The 20,735-nt window shown below is 42.8% G+C and overlaps 1 protein-coding gene across 2 annotated transcripts in view; it reads right to left on the minus strand.

Moving 5' to 3' along the window:
* Window positions 1-20,735, minus strand: part of PCCA (propionyl-CoA carboxylase subunit alpha) — a 447,530-nt gene that overhangs the window by 387,406 nt on the left and 39,389 nt on the right. For both annotated transcript variants that reach the window (XM_069970721.1, XM_069970720.1), the window contains exons 3-4: window positions 9,164-9,211; window positions 5,394-5,462 (exon numbers count right to left, since the gene is read on the minus strand). In XM_069970721.1, coding sequence (XP_069826822.1) covers window positions 5,394-5,462; window positions 9,164-9,211 — 117 coding nt within the window. The remainder of the gene's footprint in view (window positions 1-5,393; window positions 5,463-9,163; window positions 9,212-20,735) is intronic.

A 20,735-nucleotide genomic window follows, 5' to 3' on the forward strand; every position in this document is an offset into this window, starting at 1 on the left:
CGCAGTGCACGCGCAGTGGAGGCAGCTATTCTCCAGCCTCCATGTCCTGAAGAAGTCGGAACTAAACTAGATGGAGCAGGTGGTCTTTTGTGCGGACAATCTTCTATGTTTCTAACTAAATATCCACCGTACACAAAGAAACACTACTAACAAGGGCAGATACCCGTGATAGAGGTCAAACATAGGCCCAGGTTTATCGGCTCTCTGTCCGTGCTGCGCTCCTAAATTATCGCATCTGAATCATTGCAGCTCCAACTACCCGCTCGGCCAGTCAGTGACTGCAGCTGTTCCCCGGCCCCAGTAAATGATTGGATGAGCGGGCATTTCTGAGTGGGGCCGTGACATCACAGGTTGGGAGCCTAGTGGGGGACCAAGAACCGTGATGCGGCACTCCGGGAGGCATGGAGACTGGTAAATAGGACTTCTTTATTATGATCCCACCAACCCCTGTCCCCCTGGATCTTTCACTGTTGCTCAGAATACCCCTTAAATATATGCTTCTCTCAAACACACAAACGCACATAGTGCACAAACACAGTCTGCTGCAGCCATAGCACATGCACACACAGCCTGCTGCAGCCATAGCACATGCACACACAGCCTTCTGCAGCCATAGCACATGCACACACAGCCTGCTGCAGCCATAGCACATGCACACACAGCCTGCTGCAGCCATAGCACATGCACACACAGCCTGCTGCAGCCATAGCACATGCACACACAGCCTTCTGCAGCCATAGCACATGCACACACAGCCTGCTGCAGCCATAGCACATGCACACACAGCCTGCTGCAGCCATAGCACATGCACACACAGCCTGCTGCAGCCATAGCACTTGCACACACAGCCTTCTGCAGCCATAGCGCATGCACACACAGCCTGCTGCAGCCATAACGCACAAAAGGAAAACACACAATCTTCTCCTAGAGAGAAAACACCACACCAAGGACAGAGATTACTGCTACACTACTTAGGGCTTCTTCTCATCCTCCTTCTTCTCTATATTACAAACACAATGGACACTTCCAGCTCAGAAAAACTGCCAAAAAGTGACCACCAACTTTTCAGGCACCACCCCTATCTAATGGGGCCAGCACTTTATTACTGATATATGGAGGAAATGCTTCAACCTTTCCAGCTAAGTGTATGTGAGAAAGTGTTTATTTGGTTCTTATAAATAAGTGCCTTAGATTGACAGAACATAAAATATATTAATAAGAAACATTTATAAAATTCACATGAATATTCAATAATAAAATTATGGAAAAAAAAAATTAAGCTGGAGTAGGAGCATTTTTTCCAATTCCAGTCAAAACTAGCTCAGAATCCACACCCCTGCTTAAGACAATACGTAAGATACAATGCTATGGACGGTCAGGATCAGCAACACATGATGAGATAGTGGGCATTTCACACAAAAAAACAATAGTATTAGAGAAGTACATGCACTGACAGGTTGTCTACTAGCACCTCTCAAGTATAAAAAAATAAAAAATACCACATGCTCTGTACTGCTTTAGCTTCTTTCGAAACCAGGTGAGGGCAGCTCCATTTTATTTTTCTGGAACCCATATGAATCTCTATTCTGTCCATAGAATATGATCTAAAGCTCCAAGTAGCTATTTCTGCTGTCCTATACAATGACTTTCTTTAATATTTATATTTTCTTATTTTAGGGGGCTTCAGAACCAATTACTAGTTTTCCATAAAGTTTTGGTCTCAGTGAACAAAGAGTGTTCCGTGAGGAATCCAGTATGGGCACCAGAGTACAAGCACTGAACCAAGCAAGTTGAGTATTGGGCATTTAGCTATAGAGAGCCCCAGAAGGCTGCATTATGGTTTTTAAATGTATTTATCGATTTTTAGTAGCAAATCAAACTCAACTTTTCTACCACAGACCTCAATACAAGTCACGTGGGAATGTGAATTGCTTGCAACTTCTTTGTGACTTGGCTATTTTATTAATAACCAAGTTGCAACTATAATATAAGACTTACAGTCATGCATCCAAAGTTGCCATGTAGCCCCATCCTTATCTATCTCTAAGTTCTTAAAAGACAATGATAAAATGTTAAAATAAAAAAGGAACATCCCTCAATATATACAGTATGCCTAAGCAAGCAACACTGTCAAGGGGTGCACACCCTTGAGTTGACACTAATGTACTCCATCTTAATTTACCTGATCATTAGCTTCAGGTTTGTTCAGCTGTAAAGCCGCAAACACTAATTGCTTCAACATCACAAAATCATATCTGTCCTCTTCATCTCCCCAGACAGCAGGGAGGAATTATCAGAGGGAAGCAGGATAATGTCTTATAAGTGATGACTCACATCACCTTGTGTCAGTCAAGCAGGAGTTCTTATGCAAGATACTATTATTGAATCCCAAGGCCAAGAGTACACTACTCCCCAGGAGCCTGATACACAAACAGCAGGTCACCCACACAAGGCAGGGCAGCCTGGAAAGATTTCAACCAGCGCTGGGAAAACCAACCTTGCACATTTTTTTTATTTGCAGGAATCTGCCCATAACTAATTTTTAGATCCCATATTCTAATTTATAGTCAATGCTAAATAATATATATAAAAAAAACATATGTTTGCTAATTCAGTGATCTCTTAAAAAGAGGACGGCGGCAGACAATGGGCACCCTAAAAACCGGTAGTGGAGCAGAATGGATAAGTATACATATTTGTTATGTTCCTAGTTGGCCCAGAAGCATGCTTCATAACGATTTTTCACAAGACAACTAATTTAAAGACCCTTTCACACAAGCTGAATTTTGTCAATGAGCATTCCTAGCTCATTCAGCCAATAATTGCCTGTGTAAAAGTGCTAGCGATCAGCCGATGGACGCAAAAACACCCACTCGTCGGCTGATTAAACAGCTGTAAACTCTATTGTTTTGGGGCGCAAATATTTGTGTAAACAGGAAACGTGGGGTTAATAACAATGAATATTAATGGCCACACAAAAGATACAGTCATTGTTCGTGTGGCCCAGCCACAAAACTCATTGGGGGAGATTTATCAAAGAGTGTAAAATTTAGACTGGTCCAAACTGCCCACAGCAACCAATCACAGCTCAGATGAGAGGTTAGTTGGGGGAAAGATCAGAAGCAATGTGAGAAAATATTATTTTACTGAAAGAGTAGTAGATACCTGGAACAAACTTCCAGCAGAGATGGTTGGTAAATCTACAATAACAGAATTTAAACACGCCTGGGATAAACATTCATTTATCCTAAGATAATAAGAAAGAAAATACTAAAAGGGCAGACTAGATGGACCCAGTGGTCTTTTTCTGCCGACAATCTTCTATGTTTCTATGTAACCATGTTGATACTGCCTGCCTGTCTTGACAGCAGCATTTAAACTGACTTATAGGAAAAGTCTGGCAAAATTTTTTAGTAAAGTATTGTATTGCCCCCAAAAGTTATACAAATCACCAATATACACTTATTACGGGAAATGCTTATAAAGTGCTTATAAATAGGTGAAATCGTAAAAAAGAATGCAATATGGTAACGTTTGGTCGGTTCCTGTGTCTACGTAATACACTATATGGTAAAAGCGTCATGATACTATTACTCTATAGGTCAGTCCGAACACAACCATATGCAGGTTTACACAGATTTTCTAATGTTATATATATTTTTTTTTTTAATGAAATCCTTTTTTTTGGCAATTAGATATTAATAAAATGGGCCTATTGTGACGCTTATAACGGTTTTAGTTTTTCACCTACGGGGCTGTATGGGGTGTAATTTTTTCCGCCATGATCTCTAGTTTTTAATAATGCCATATTTGTGAAGATCCGACGTTTTGATCACTTTTTATTTATTTTATATATAATGTAACATAAAATCTGTAATCCGCGCACTTTTTTCCCTCTTCGTGTACGCCGTTCGCAATGATGCTTGTTATAGTTTAACAGATCGGACAATTACGCACGCTACGGTATATTATATGTTTATTTATTTATTTTTATATGCTTTATTTATATAATGGGAAATAGGGGGTGATTTAAACTTTTATTGGGGGAGGGGTTTTGGGGTTGTGTGTTAACTTTTTTTTTTATATACATTTTAAGTCCCTTTGGGGGACTTCTACATACACTACTTTTATTTTAGACACTGATGATTGCTATGCCACAGGCATAGCATTGATCAGTGTTATCGGCGATCTGCTCATTGGGCCTGCCTGTGCAGGCTCAGTGCAGCAGATCGCCGATCGGACCGCACGGAGGCAGGTGAGAGACCTCCGGCGGTCCGTTTTACCGATCGGGACCCCCGCAGTCACACTGTGGGGGTCCCGATCGGTAAGTGACAGGGGACTCCCCCTGTCACTTACACTTAAACGCTGCGGCCGTTTAAGGGGTTAATGACACGTGGCAGCGCGATCGCTGCAGTGTGTCAATAACGGTGAGGTCCCGGCTGCTGATTGCAGCCGGCCCCCACCTGCTATGAAGCGCGCTCCGCTCCGGAGCGCGCTTCATAGCTCAGGACGTACCGGTACGTCCAGGGTGGTCTGGGGACGGACTTCCAGGACGTACCGGTACGTCCTAGGTCGCCTAGGGGTTAACATACCATAATTGGGGTTTGGTGGTGCCGATCAGCATCCTGCAACAAAACCGCATCTAACCAACACTCAGCACTACCCAAGGCCTCCCAGACTGCCTGACATCTACGAATATTTCTGCGTGTCTCCAGCAGGCTGAAGCAATTGTGTGCAGAAATGAGTGTATGTACTGCATTAAGCCCTTGACAACCAAGGATGTACCAGTAGGGGAGTTCAGAGGAGGGTCACGCCATGACCTGGCTACTGGCTGCTATCAGCAGCCAGGGACCGCAGTTATTAGCGAGCGCAATCCAAACGCTGTGCCCGGCAAAACTCACAGCAGAATTTAAATGGTTCTTTTCCCCCACTTGGTTTCGCTTCATATTGTATGGAAAAATTAAGTCTGTCATTGCAAAGTATCATTAGTGGTGCAAAGTATCATTAGTGGTGCAAAAAATAAGGGCTCATGTGGGTCTGTAGGTGAAAATATGCAAGCGCTACGACCTTTTAAACATGAGGAGAAAAAAAAATAAAGCACAAAAACTAAAATTGGCCTGGTCTAAGGGTTAAGCTCTATGAGCAATTATGGTATTGCTCATAGAAGTCCCCTAGGGAGACTACAGTAAAGTAAAGTAAAAAAAAAGGTTTAAAATATTAAATCCGCCCCATAGTAAAAGTTAAAATCACCTTCCTTTTACTATTTTTTAAATTAAAAAATAAAGTATCTCTGAACTCCTGACTGATACAAACATTTGACGGTTAAAAAAAATGTCAAAAGTTTACTTAATTGACAGTAACACTTTAGACTTTCAAAAATTACAGAAACTCACCGCTGCTGAATCAACATCACTGTGTACAGCAACCGTTTTTATACCAAGTTTTCGGCATGTCTTGATTACCTGGGGGTACAAAAATAAGATTTTATTAAGATGACAGAACAAACAAGGTTCCAAACTGTTAAAGCAGACGTGGCAGCAGGAAAACAGAGCTGGTTGTCATGATTCCAGACATACCTTTTTCATTTCAAGTATTTACCAAGTGGCTGTTGGTCAAACAGTGTAGGAGAATGCAAACGTGGCGAGGGGCAGCAATCAAGAGGACATGGGTGGGACTTACCTGGGTTCTAGTGTGCCAGAAATCAAAGCAGAAATAAGCAAATTATATTTAAATCAAACAATTGTCTACAGCTGCCCAGCTCCCCCTCTCCTCGTAGACCAGACATCATCCTCTAATGTCCCAGTGCATTGCTTTTCCTCAGCTATTCACCACAGTCCTCTCATCCCCACCACCCCTGCCAGTTCCCCACCCAAAGCTGTTGCAGAACATCTCATTTCACTGCACCCTTTTCCACAGTTTGGTTACAGCACCTGCTGCTTCATTCAGCACAAGGAAGCATGTTTTAATCACACATTCCCCCTAAGGCTGTGCTCAGACATGGCATTTAAGTGTTTTCACAGCAAATGCGAACACACAAACACAGAAAAACGCAACAGCAAGATACAGACCCTCCACAGACATGAAAATAGTTAAAAGCAGCCCCCCCAACTGCCAAAAAAAATTCCCACAAAAATAATGAGTCTCTTGGTTACTATTTGCAAACAGCGAGGCAGAGAGGCCATTACAGTGTAGGGTCTGCCTCGATATGAGTCCACCTTATCGTGGTGAGGCAGTTTACGCTGTTTTCAAATAGTAACCAGTAACTAATAGTAACTCAATTTTGTGGGAATTTTTTTTGGCAGTTGGGGGGGGGGGCTGCTTTTAACTATTTTCATGTCTGTGGTGGGTCTGTCTCTTGCTGTTGCGGTGAGCTGTTGCATTTTTCTGTGTGTTTTGCAATTTCAGCCATGGCAACATGCTCCTGCCTAGTGTGAACGGTGTTCTAGGAGAGCGGACCAATTTTTTTCTTTTTTTCTGTGATCCAGTTGGGGGAGTGGCTGCCTCTATTTGGTCGGAGAAGAAATTACACCATGCTGTCTTGTGCTGAATAAAGTAGCAGGTGTTGTAACCTCACTGTGCAAAAGTCTGCAGTAAAATGAGACGTTTTGAAATAGCACTAAATGGGGAACTGTTGATAAAGCTGGGCAGGATAGTGGGGTAGTAGGTAGGGTGAGAAGGTGGTAATGGAGACTGGGACTTGTAGTATTGGACAATTGCTCAACCAGGAAGTAGAACCATGAAATACAGAACCAAGAGCCTCAAAACAAATTGATTTTTAGTGGTTTCAGACCTGGGGCTAACAGGTAAGCAATACTATAGGCTTCAACAGTATGTTTATTTTTCTACCCGATGTCGGAGGGAGTAACCTATTAAAAATACTAATGAAATTTAAAAAAATGAATGCTTACAACAGGACAGTGAGAGCCTCCAGAGCAGTATAGGGGAACAGGTTTTTTTTCATATCTCTCTCTATTTTTAATCTATCTATGCACAGATGTGTGTTAACTGTGTTGACCTGTGATTACAATGACACATTCAACTCCATGTTCTAATTGACTTAACATACCTCCCTGACACAATTGTTGCGTCAGAGATTATGTTAACCATGGCTACATCTGTAGATGGACATATGGCCCAAGGTAAGCTTGTCTGTCACTGTCTGGCAGTTAGTGAATGCCAGAAGTGCCAGCACACAACATTACTAGTTGTCCAGCAGTGAGGGAGTTAACAGAGCTGTGCTGTGCATGCTGGGAGAGGAGGGGCATAGAAGGATCAGGAAGAGAGTCCAGTCAGTGTGTTGAGGTAAAAATGAAGCAAATTAAAGGGGTGTTCCGATCAAACATAACTTTTGATTTGTCGCTGCCCATGGTGAGACTAACAATTCCTTCCATACTTGTTATTATCTACTAAGCCTCCTTCTCCCAGTTTTAAGCTGCTGCTTTCTGCTGAACACTTTTCTCTACGTCTCCCCCTCCAACCCCCTTCCTTCGGAGACGGCTGATGTAAACAAGTCCTTGGCTGGTTGTATCTGCAACATTGCAGCTTCTTTGTAATGCTGGGAGGGTTATTCTGAGGTTGCTAATGAACTCACTGTGATTATCCCCCCAGCATTACAAAGAAGCTAAAAAGTTGCAGATAAAGCCAGTCAAGTACTTGTTTACTTCAGCCGTCTCAGAATGGAGGAGGGGGAGACAGAGAGCAAGGACCAAACCCAGATTTTTGTGTTTTCAGCAAAAAAAAGCAGCAGCTCAGAACTGGGAGACTGAGACTGAATAGATAATAACAAGTGTGGAATGAATTGATAGTCTCACCATGGGCAGCAACATATCAAAAATAATATGGAAAGGAGAAATAGTCCAGCACTCACCAGATGTCGTCTTCAAAAGTTTATTGCACGGAAAACATAGCAGGGAGGGGAAGATGGATCAGTGCAGGTCCATCTTCCCCTCCCTGCTATGTTTTCCATGCAATAAACTTTTGAAGACGACATCTGGTGAGTGCTGGACTATTTCTCCTTTCCATATTTCATTACTGCCTTTTCACGTTCGCACCCCAGTAGTCTTCGTTATAGTCTCCATTTGAGCCTCCGGTCAGTTATATCGGGATTACTTGTATGCAGTGCGGGCTAGCTGTCTCTCCATTTTTACCATATATCAAAAATAATGTTTGAGTGGAATACCCCTTTATATGATTGAGGTAGAAACAGTGAAAAAGAAAGCTTTATGTGAAAACAGCAACCAGGGATCACAGCACAGGAGCTGGATTTGGCACAAGGGGAGTGGGCTAGGAAGCTATCATCACTGATGTTTCTTTTTGTTGGAGTTTACCCTATAAACCTGAATAATTCCTGTTAAACTGCACTATAATGGAGCCTGCTGAACTTCATGAAGTGTGTTATAGAGAGGATACACTTAAGTGACCAGACCCAAGGCACTCCCTCCAAATTCCCTTAGAATCTAAAAGAACCCACAATATCCTACACCGCCATACCCATAAGAGTGGCTGTGGATAACAGATAGATAAATATTTTGTTTACAGTGTTAAACAGAAGCAGATTGAGCCAGCGATGGACAGATACTTGGCGGTTGGGTCTGTGGTGCAATGCATCCTGGAAATTTGGTTTCCTGGCCGGTGCCATCTTAGATATAGATCAGCTTTTAGAAAAACCTGTATTATTTTCAAATTAACTGGTGCCAGAAAGTTTATGCAGCCTGAACCATAAGTAACTGAGGTGGTTGCAGGTAACTTCTGTTTGCCTCTCTGTCTTTGTTCTATAGATCTCTTCTCATTGGATACAGGGAGAGTTCTATCATTCAAGACGGCTAGGGACGGGGGCTACCTGAAGACAGACCAATGAGTCATGGTTCAGGCAGCATGAAGGTCATGACAGGTTCCCTTTAAAAAAGGGGGTGGGGTGGTGGATTTCAGGCCCTTTCGAACTCAATTTGAAAATTGTAGCTAAGCTGTAGTGCAAAATTGCGTCTCTGCCCTAATGGAGTTAGGGCCAAAAATTAACCAAGCAAGAGGTAAAGAAAACAAGTAACAGGTAACAATCTCTAGGTAAAGAAGGTAAAGACTTGCATAAAGAATTTCTATGCCTCTGTCAGGACATTCATTTTGCATTTTAAATGTCTAGAGAAGGAATTGTAGTGGAGACACTTACCCTGCATGCAATTTCTCCTCTGTTGGCAATAAGAATTTTTTCAAATGTCTAAAAGAAAAGAAAATAAAATTATCATTTTGCGTAAAAGGAAGCTTTTTCTTACGATAATACACTACACAATGTATATGAAAAATGAGGACACAAAATGTTATTGACATGTCATGGAACAATTTGAAGAGTTGGCTTAAAAGAGCAGATATTACAATCCTAGAAGGCAGATTAAAGGACAAGTGCCATGAAAAACTTTTTCCCAGTAATTATAGCACATTACAAAGTTATATAACTCTGTAATATGCTTCAATCACCTATCTGCCCCCACCAGGAAGTGTCCTAACTCACACAGACCTAATTACTGTCGTCACAGTCAAGATCTTCTCTCAGCTCCTTCTCCTGTTACACTAGCCTCCCCCCTCCCCTGCCTTGTCAGGTGACTCACCTTGCTCAGCTCCCATTGGCTGAACAACTGCAAGCCATCACTTGGACTGGGGAGGGGGGGGGCTGCTGTAACAGGACCTAGAGCAGCCCTCCTGCTGATGACTCATCCTCACAAGAAGGAGCTGCCTGGTGACGGTGACGACAGTCATTAGGTCTGTGTGAGTTAGGACACTTCCTGGTGGGGGGTGGAGGGGGGAAAACACAGGGAAGGGAGGCAGATAGGTGATTGAAGCACATTACAGAGTTATTTAACTTTGTAATGTGCTTCAATTACTGGGAAAAAGTTTTTCATGGCACTTGTCCTTTAATTATTTTGCCAACAAAAAAAAATAAATAAATAAAACTGCATCTGCACTGGCCACTATGAATTGGTGAGTTCAAGAAAAAAATATTGAGCTAGCAGTTTATGTGCAAGGATACTGTTGCCATCAGTGAATATTTACATAATAGCAAAGTACTTGGACAGGCCCACTCACTTCACGTTACCGACCACCTTCTGGCTTCTCCCCGCAGCCGTGGCTGGCACTTCTGACAGGTCTCTGAAGTGACAGGCCACTAAGCCAATCACTGACTTGGGGTCCTATTAAACCAACAGATTATCGGACAGATTTTTTTAAGCCAAAACCAGAAATGGATTTAAAAAGAGCAGAAATCGCAGTCTTTCCTTTATTACATGTTCCCTGTTTATAGTCCATTCCTGGCTTTTGCTCCAAAAGATCTGTCAGATAATCTGTTTCACAGCTCACACTGTGAAATCCCCAAGGAATTTGAACCATAATGCGCTCTTAATTTCCGCTTGAAATTCCTCTCATAAAATATGAACAGAGCAATGTCCCATTGTGTTTAATGGGACTTCTGCTCTGTTGTTCACATGGCAGAATGTTCTGCTGCATACAGTGCTGGCCAAAATTATTGGCATCCCTGCAATTTTGTCAGATAATACTCAATTTCTTTGAGAAAATGATTGCAATCACAAATGCTTTGTTAAAATTATATTCATTTATTTTGCTTGCAATGAAAAAACACAGAAGAATGAAAAAAAAGTCAAACAATTGATCATTTTACACAAAACTCCAAAAATGGGCCGGACAAAAAGTATTGGCACCCTTAGCCTAATACTTGATAGCACAATCTTTAGACAAAATAACTGCGAACAACTGCTTCCAGTAAACATCAATGGGTTTCTTACAATGCTCTGCTGGAATTTTAGACCATTCTTCTTTGGCAAATTGCTCCAGGTCCCTGAGATTTGAAGGGTGCCTTCTCCAAACTGCCATTGTGAGATCTCTCCACAGGTGTTCTATGGGATTCAGGATTGCTGGCCACTTAAGAAGTCTCCAGTGCTTTCTCTAAAACCATTTTCTAGTGCTAAAAAGCACTAGAAAATGGTTTTAGAGAAAGCACTGGAGACTTCTAAAGTGGCCAGCAATCCTGAATCCTGAAAGTGTGTGTTTTGGGTCATTGTCCTGATGAAAGACCCATGACCAATGAGGGAGACTCAGCTTTCTCACACGGGGCCCTACATTATGCTGCAAAATTTGTTGGTAGTCTTCAGACTTCATAATGCCATGCACATGGTCAAGCAGTCCAGTGCCAGAGGTAACAAAGCAACCCCAAAACATCACTGAACCTCCGCCATGTTTGAATTTAGGGACAGTGTTCTTTTCTTTGAAGGACTCTTTTTTTCTGTAAACTCTATGTTGATGCCTTTTTCCAAAAAGCTCAGACCAGAGAGCATTCTTCCAAAAAGTTTTCGGCTTTCTAAGTTAAACTCCAGCCTGGCTTTTTTATGCCTCTGGGTCAGAAGTGGAGTCTTCCTGGGTATCCTACCATAGAGTCCCTTTTTATTCAGACACCGACAAATAGTACGGGTTAACACTGTTGTACCCTCGGACTGCAGGGCAGCTAGAACCTGTTTGGAGTCGAGGTTCCTTAGCCACCGTCAGCACAATCTTTTATTAAAATCTCTCGTCAATTTTTCTTTTCCGTCCATATCTAGGGAGGTTAGCCACAGTGCCATGGGCTTTAAACTTCTTGATGACACTGCGCACGGTGGATACAGGAACATTCAGGTCTATGGAGATGGACTTAAACCTTAAGATTGCTCATGCTTCCTCACAATTTTGCTTCTCAAGTCCTCAGACAGTTCTTTGGTCTTCTTTCTTTTCTCTGTGCTCAATGTGTTACGCACAAGGACATAGGGCAGAGGTTGAGTCACCTTAAATCCATTTTAACTGGCTGCAAGTGTGATTTAGTTTTTGCCACCACCTGTTATGTGGCACAGGTAAGTAACAGGTGCTGTTAATTACACAAATTAGAGAAGCATCACATGATTTTTCTAAGAGTGACAATACTTTTGTCCACCCCCTTATTCATGTTTGGTGTGGAATTATATCCAATTTGGTATTTTGACCATTCTTTTTGTGGTTTTCCATTGAAGACAAAGTAAATGAAGCGATTAATACCAAAGCAATAATGATTCCTGTAAGTGATTGCAATAATTTTCTGGAGGAAATTGAGTATTATCTGACAGAATTGCAGGGGTGCCAATACTTTTGGCCAGCACTGTATCTGCTTTCCACCAAAAGAATTGACATGTCAATTTTTTGGGTGAACTCCGCTAGCGGAATCCTATGGAAGTCAAATGGGGCTTGACTTATGCTTGAATTCCGCTGGAATACCGGCAGAGCTGAATGGGTAAGGAATTTCAAGCAGAAAACTTTCCTCAACCATTCCTCACAGAATCCACACGAATTCCTCAGCGTGAACATACCCTAAGATGGCATAGTGCCGCAGCCAGTGATTGGCTGAATGACCTGTCACTTCAGAGACAGCTTCAGAGGTGGCTGCAGTGATCAAATTTGATCAAAGAGAACAATCAGCCGATAATCTTCAAAAACAGCAGTCCATCTTTATCTCATGTGGATATTACCCGTTTATCCCCTACAGTATGGGAAGGAGACCTCAATCTGGTTAATGTGGTCTCTCGTACATGACAATATTGTGTGTATGGACCCAAGTGGCAAAGTGTGGAATCCACTTTAGATCTTTTATTATGAACTCAGAGGCACAGAGAAATCATATTTTCCACTAGAAGCAACCCTGTTAGTTAAAGAAAACCTCTAATTTTTGGAAGATCTTTTACGGACAGAGCCCGATTTCAGTTCCCTATTTTTTGTCAGGACACTTGAACATAAGACAAATAAGGGATGTTATACAAAAACACTTATCACACAAAAAATAAATTGTCATATGGCTACATCAAAGATGAAATAATGGTTATGAAAATATAAAAACATGAGAATTGGCTGCATCCTTCTACTGATTATTACCAATTCTGAACAGCTGAGCAGTCGTTTTGAATTCTTCCAGAAAATCAAGATTCTAACAGAAGTTGGACTTGATATGAATGCAAAAGCGAAAAATGCTTTTTCCTTTATGCATACCAAATGTTACCCACGTTTTTTTTTTATGCCCACCATGTATTAAAAGGGGTAGGTGACACCATGCTACCTTTTCTCAGTTAAAAAAAAAAACTTTGCATGGTTTAGATTAAAATCTATTTTTCCTCTAGGCTATGTTCACACAAGGTACAGACAACAGCGAACAACGGCCCTTGTTCAATACATTGTGTGAACAATGTTTCCATTGACTTCAATGTAACACATTTCACTTTGAAGAGAACGGACGTGGTTTTAATTGAAAAGCCGTTCTTTTCATAAAATGTACATTGTGTGAACATTGTACATTTTATTCGCTGTTGTCTGTACCTTGTGTGAACATAGCCTAAAGTGCAGATATGCTGATTTTCCACAACAGATTTGCTGTTACAGCAGCAGTGGACAAACATGTAGAGATCTCCTCCACAAAAAATCTGCAGAAAATCTAATGTAATCAAAGGGGCGGGTGTGTCAATTTATTGCAGTTTTCTCAATGAAGGGTATGTTCACACTGAAGAAATACGGCATGCTCAGTGTCCCGAGTGAATGAGTGGGCGTGGGCTCCTCCTCTGCTCTCCGCTCAGAGAAGTGACATGTCACTTCTTTGAGCGGAGAGCAACGGCTGTGGAGGAGCGGGCGCTCTCCCATAGACGGGCTAGGAACACTGAGACAGACAGGAATCCCACCTGTTTTACTCAGTGTGAACATACAAAGGAACCAAGAAAGTGATTGAATCCATGGGGAGAAAAATAATACAGGTATGAAAGTTACTTTACTAAAATCAACATATTTGTTCTCCTTTACATATATGTATGTGGTACACATGTGATTTTACCAACTTTTCTTCACAACACCCCCCTCTAAAGTATTACATAAAGCATGATGACTGTTTAATAGCACAGAATAAATCCTCTCTTCTGCTTTAAAGGGGTAGTGCGGCGGTAAAGAATTATTCACAGAATAACACACATTACAAAGTTATACAACTTTGTAATGTATGTTATGTCTGTGAATGGCCCCCTTCCTCGTGTCCCACCACCCCCGCCCGTGTACCCGGAAGTGTTGGTGCATTATACATTACCTAATCCGTGTCGCGCATGTCCTCCGTCTTGTGCCAATCATCAGCTTCGGCCGAATCGCTGCCGCCGCGCCCCCTCTGCCGCGTCATAACTGTGCTCAGCCGCGATTGGCTGAGCACAGTTATGCTCAGGCAATCGCGCCTGAGCATCGGATGACACTGCAGAGGGCGGCCGGCATTCGGGACAGTCGGAGCTGTTCGCCGGACGTCCGAAGAACACGTCACTGACTGAAGATCGGAGACGGGGGTCGGCACGTGAAAGGTATGTATAGCGCACCACGCTACTGGGTACAAGGGCGGGGGTGGTGGGACACTGGGAAGGGGGCCATTCACAGACATAACATACATTACAAAGTTGTATAACTTTGTAATGTGTGTTATTCTGTGCATAATTCTTTACCGCCGCACTACCCCTTTAAAGTGACTCTGTACCCACAATCTGACCCTCCCAAACCACTTGTACCTTCGGATAGCTGCTTTTAATCCAAGATCTGTCTTGTGGTTCATTTGGCAGGTAATGCAGTTATCGTCCTAAAAAACAACTTTTAAACTTGCAGCCTATGCGAAACTGGTCTATCTGTGCAATAACTTTGCACCCCCCCCTTCGTCCCTCCTCCCCACCCTCTTCATCATTTGGAATGCTCAATGCAGATTGCCTCCTATTCCCCACCTGTGGCAGCCCATCACATGGGCTAAGTCGTTAAGCAGCTGTGCAATGTTCAGCATGGACAAAATGTTCCAGTGGCATTCCTAATGATGAAGAGGGTGGGGAGGAGGGACGGAGGGGTGGTGCAGAGTTAGGTCACAGATATTTAGGACAATAACTGCATCACCTAACGAACGGACCGCAGGACAGATCTTGGATTAAAAGCAGCTATCCGAAGTTACCAGTGGTTTGGGGGGGGGGGGGGGGGTCAGATTGTACAAAGACGCTTTAAGTAATAGTAAATCTTGTTGCCAAGAGTAAAATGATTAGCATGTAAATTCCACATCATAGGGTTAATAAGGACAATAAACGCTTAGACAGCAAGAGTCTGTTAGAGACACGAAGTTTTTTGGGTTTTTTTTTAACCTTTAGAGGATCGGGACAATTTCAATTTTTGCATTTTCGTTTTTTCTCCTTGTGCTTAAAAGGCCATAGCACTTGCATTTTTTTTTACCTAGAAACCCACATGAGCCCTTATTTCTTGCGTCACTAATTGTACTTTGCAATGACAGGCTGAATTTTTGCATAAAGTACACTGCAAAACCAGAAAAAAATTCAATGTGTGGTGAAATTGTAAAAAAAAAAAAAACTTTTTTTTTTTTTTTTTTTTTACGCGGTTCGCTCTGGGGTACAACTGACTTGTTATATATGTTCCTCAACTTTTATTTTATTTGATGGCTTTAAAAAAATTCAAACCATCTTTAACAAATATATGTTCCTTAAAATCTCTCTCTCTATTACCATGCGTATAGCGCTTTTATCCTTTGGTCTATGGGGCTGTGTGAGGTGTCATTTTTTGCGCCATGATGTGTACTTTCTATCGGTACCTTCATTGCGCATATGCGACTTATAGTATAGCAACATTGATCTCTCTTTGAGATCTATGCAGTATAGTAATACTGCATAGATCAATGAGAAAGCAATAGAGTGCCGAAAGCAATAGAGTGCCGAGCCGGGATCAGCGCCATTACGGCGCAGACCCCGGCCAGTGCCGGATGCAGGGATCGCCCCTGTGCCATTGTGTTGCGACTCGCCCACTAGACCACCAGTGAAGGGCTGCAATAAGTCAAAGTTGACAGCTGCATCCGAATACTTAATTAGCGGGCACGGCAATCGGACCCTAATACAGATACGCCCAGGGTCGTCGGATGCTCACTAGTGTCAAGCTTTATTTATACCTAAATGTATAACGATAAATCTACCGTGAAAAGATTAGAAGGTAAAATACTATCAGTATGAATTAAACAGTAAAGCTTTGACGATCTGGCTTCAACAGCACAAAACACTGTAAAACTACCTCATATGCACAAAAATATGGATTCTCTAGAATTGCTTTTCGATCTCAACTAGTGTTGAACAGACTTGCCGAACTGTTCAGGTTCAGCAATGTTCTCCAAAAAAAAATGCTCAACATTTAACTCCCAGCATCCAACTTCTCCAGCCGCCAGGAGTCAAATGTCAAGCGTTCGACAGTTCGGCAAGTCCGCTCAACACTAGTCACAACCATTACAAGAACATACACACCAGCAAATAGCCAGTGTAACCATCTGCACCTTCAAAGAGTATCCACTTGTAAAAAGGTCTAAGTTCACTTGGGTGTTTTCAAGCAGCAGCTTGGCTCATGTAAAGCACCGAAGCAATGTTTACCCCTTTGAAAGATATCTTTTAACCAGACTTCCTGAGACTGTTAAAAAAAACTTGCATAGCTTATTATTGTATTTTATATCTCAGATACTAGACAAACATAGATCTGAGTCTCTGAACATGAAACAACTTGACTAGAAAGGAAATATTTGTTCCTGCAAATAAATATGCATTTTTTATCTAGATAACATATTGTAATGTACTTTATTTAGTAATGGCATTCCATCATTTACAGGGAGAGATGGAAGCTCATACTAACTATTCACTCAAATAAAAATAGTATTGACTCACAATCTAATGTGTAAAGTAAATCTAACAGTCCCAAGACAGCAAATGTGAGTTATCTTAAACACTTGTCCCCCACGAGAAAAAACGCTGCCAAAAGGTGTTTCACTAATAAAATTATGTAGTCTGTTGCCCTCAGTATACATATGTAGGTTAAAACAGATGGCTGTCAGCTGATGGAGAGAGAAGGGGAAAAAGTTGGCTACCCTTTTACACCTATGACAACCAATCAGAATCCATTCCCCTTTTCCAATGGCGTTTTATAAAACAATTTTGCACAGACCAAAAACAGCCTTGTCTACATCTGAGAATGTGTCTATTCTAGGACATGGTTAGAAAATGTGGTTTGACTAATGTGGTTTGCAAAAGTTGCAAATGAGGGGGATCAGAACCATTGGTCCCAGATCTGGTGTTTCTGTGGTAAAATAGGCATTTATTACAGGGTAGAGCAGAATTAAAGGAGAAGTCTGGTGGATTATAAAATATAGCAGCCAGTAGGGACAGGGGAAAATTGATTGCAAGTATTAACTTTCCTCTCCATGTGCCTGCGGTGAGCAATAGGACCGACCTCGGGACCGCTACCAGGCTCAATTTCCCCCCCTGTCAGCTGCAGGGATTTTGTTTACATGCCACACTGAAGATGATATAAGAGGATACTGGGGAGCACAGAAAGGTAAGAATAGGCTGTTTGTTATGTTCTTCCCAGGGGCAGTAATATACACTCAGCGGCCACTTTATTAGGTACACCTGTCCAACTGCACGTTACCACTTAATTTCTAATCAGCCAATCACATGGCGGCAACTCAGTGCATTTAGGCATGTAGACATGGTCAAGACAATCTCCTGCAGTTCAAACCGAGCATCAGTATGGGTAAGAAAGGTGATTTGAGGGCCTTTGAACGTGGCATGGTTGTTGGTGCCAGAAGGGCTGGTCTGAGTATTTCAGAAACTGCTGATCTACTGGGATTTTCACACACAATCATCTCTAGGGTTTACAGAGAATGGTCCGAAAAAGAAAAAACTTCCAGTGAGGCGGAAATGCCTTGTTGATGCCAGAGGTCAGAGGAGAATGGGCAGACTGGTTCGAGCTGATAGAAAGGCAACAGTGACTCAAATAGCCAACCGTTACAACCAAGGTAGGCAGAAGAGCATCTCTGAACGCACAGTACGTCCAACTTTGAGGCAGATGGGCTACAGCAGCAGAAGACCACACCGGGTGCCACTCCTTTCAGCTAAGAACAGGAAACTGAGGCTACAATTTGCACAAGCTCATCGAAATTGGACAGTAGAAGATTGGAAAAACGTTGCCTGGTCTGATGAGTCTCGATTTCTGCTGCGACATTCGGATGGTAGGGTCAGAATTTGGCATGGATCCATGCTGCCTTGTAACAACGGTTCAGGCTGGTGGTGGTGGTGTCATGGTGTGGGGAATATTTTCTTGGCACTCTTTGGGCCCCTTGGTACCAATTGAGCATTGTTGCAATGCCACAGCCTACCTGAGTATTGTTGCTGACCATGTCCATCCCTTTATGACCACAATGTACCCAACATCTGATGGCTACTTTCAGCAGGATAATGCGCCATGTCATAAAGCTAGAATCATCTCAGACTGGTTTCTTGAACATGACAATGAGTTCACTGTACTCAAATGGCCTCCACAGTCACCAGATCTCAATCCAATAGAGCATCTTTGGGATGTGGTGGAACGGGAGATTCGCATCATGGATGTGCAGCCGACAAATCTGCGGCAACTGTGTGATGCCATCATGTCAATATGGACCAAAATCTCTGAGGAATGCTTCCAGCACCTTGTTGAATCTATGCCACAAAGAATTGAGGCAGTTCTGAAGGCAAAAGGGGGTCCAACCCGTTACTAGCATGGTGTACCTAATAAAGTGGCCGGTGAGTGTATGAAACTGTGCTCAGCCAATCGCGGCTGAAAAAATGATGACGCAGCAGAGGGGGGCTGGCATGAGGGAAAGCTGGAGCGGTCTGGCCAGCCTCCCGAAGATGACGTCGTCGAAACAAGATGGCGGCCGGGGTCGACAGCGAACACGTAAGTATAATGCACCAACACTTACGGGGTGGGGGGAACACGGGGAAGGAGGCCATTCCCTTAAATAACACACATTACAAAATTGTATAACTTTGTAATGTGTTATTTAGTGAATAAATGTTAAACGCCGCACTACCCCTTTAAATGATCAGTAACTAGGGAGTTAGGGTCCTATTAGACGACCCGATCATAAACCGTAAACGAGCTGAACTGCTAGATTTACTGGCCTGTTACAAAGGCCGACCACCACCAAGGGCTGCATGGACATCATTAGTGATGTCCATGCAGCCCTTGCCTTTAGTGTAAAATAATAAAGTATTAACTCACTTTACCGCATTCCAGGGTGTCCTCTGAGGCCTTCCCCGCTGTCTGTAGCTCTGCCTTCTGTTCCGGTCTCTGCACTGACAGGCCGCAGCCACTGAGCCAAATGTTAACAGAAACAGGCCGCAGCCAGTCATTGGCTGAGCAACCAGTGGCCTGTCTCGGCCAGCGAGTGGTGAGCAGCCACAGTCTGTTAGTGCAAATACCGGAAGAGAATTCAGAGCTGCAGACAGTGGGGAAGGCCTCCAAGGACACCCATGAACGTGGTAAGGAGAGTTAATAATTTATGCTATAATCATTAGCCAAACATCGCTATTAAAACGGCCATACATCGGTTGTACAGCGATGCGTGCCCAATGATTTTATGTCTGGACTTAAAGGAAACGATCAGCCAATGATCATTTCATCTGCTGATCCTTCTCTCCATTACACAGAGGGATAATCGGCCAATTATCGCTCTATGTAACAGGGCCCTTACTAAGGGCCACACTACAATGCACTTCTAGGAAATACAGCTGCTCACACTCCTTGATAGTGATGTCACGGTACCAAAATTTAGGAGTCCAATACCAACTTTTTGTTATTTCGATACTCAATACCAATTCGTTACTTAAGTATTATAGGAGTCCGTGGAGCCTCGGTTGCGAGTCTCAAAACACGGGATAGCCAGATATCTCTAGCCTGTTGCCACGGGGTGCCTCCATGATAGGGAGAGCACCACACCACCCTGGTAAATAGCCCCTTAAGTACCACTCGGTTGCGAGTATTGGAACATAAATAGGGAAACACCAGGGTGGCCCCTTTTTGTCAATGTCTAACTCAAGGTGCGAGCATTGCGATCATGACAAGGGCTTGCCAAGGCAGGCTTTCATCCACAGACAGCCGTTTCGGGGTTTTTGCCCCTCGACAGTGTGGAGTAGGATTCTGGCTAGTTGGGGCAATAACAAATCGACCAACAAAACACAGTTATCACTGAACTCAAGGAGAACAGTGAAAAAAATTCCAAAAATTGCACCAACTAGCCAGAATCCTACTCCACACTGACGAGGGGCAAAACCCCCGAAACGGCTGTCTGTGGATGGAAGCCTGCCTTGACAAGCCCTTGTCATGATCGCAATACTCGCACCTTGAGTTAGACATTGACAAAAAGGGGCCACCCTGGTGTTTCCCTATTTATGTTCCAATACTCGCAACTGAGTGGGACTTAAGGGGCTATTTACCAGGTTGGTGTGGTGTTCTCCCTATCATGGAGGCACCCCGTGGCAACAGGCTAGAGATATCTTGCTATCCCGTGTTTTGAGACTCGCATTAGGAATGCAGTCTATTCAAAAAATTGCACAAGCAGTTAAGACATTAAAAAAATGTTGAAGCAGCACTTACCAAAATTCTTATTTTGCAATCTGTATTGTAGCATCTTCCAAGAATATTGCACTGGGGCAGGAAGAGACAGATTGTAGCCGGTTGCACAGCATCCTACCTGTCTTTTCCTGCACCAGTGCAATATACCTGGAAGATGCTACAATACAGATTGCAAGATAAGAATTTTGGCGAGTGCCGCTTTAACCTTTTTTTTTTCATTCTGTCTCAAAGGCTTGTGCACACTGATT

The sequence above is a fragment of the Dendropsophus ebraccatus genome, chromosome 5 (genome assembly GCF_027789765.1).
Source record: "Dendropsophus ebraccatus isolate aDenEbr1 chromosome 5, aDenEbr1.pat, whole genome shotgun sequence".
NCBI classification, from domain to species: domain Eukaryota; kingdom Metazoa; phylum Chordata; class Amphibia; order Anura; family Hylidae; genus Dendropsophus; species Dendropsophus ebraccatus.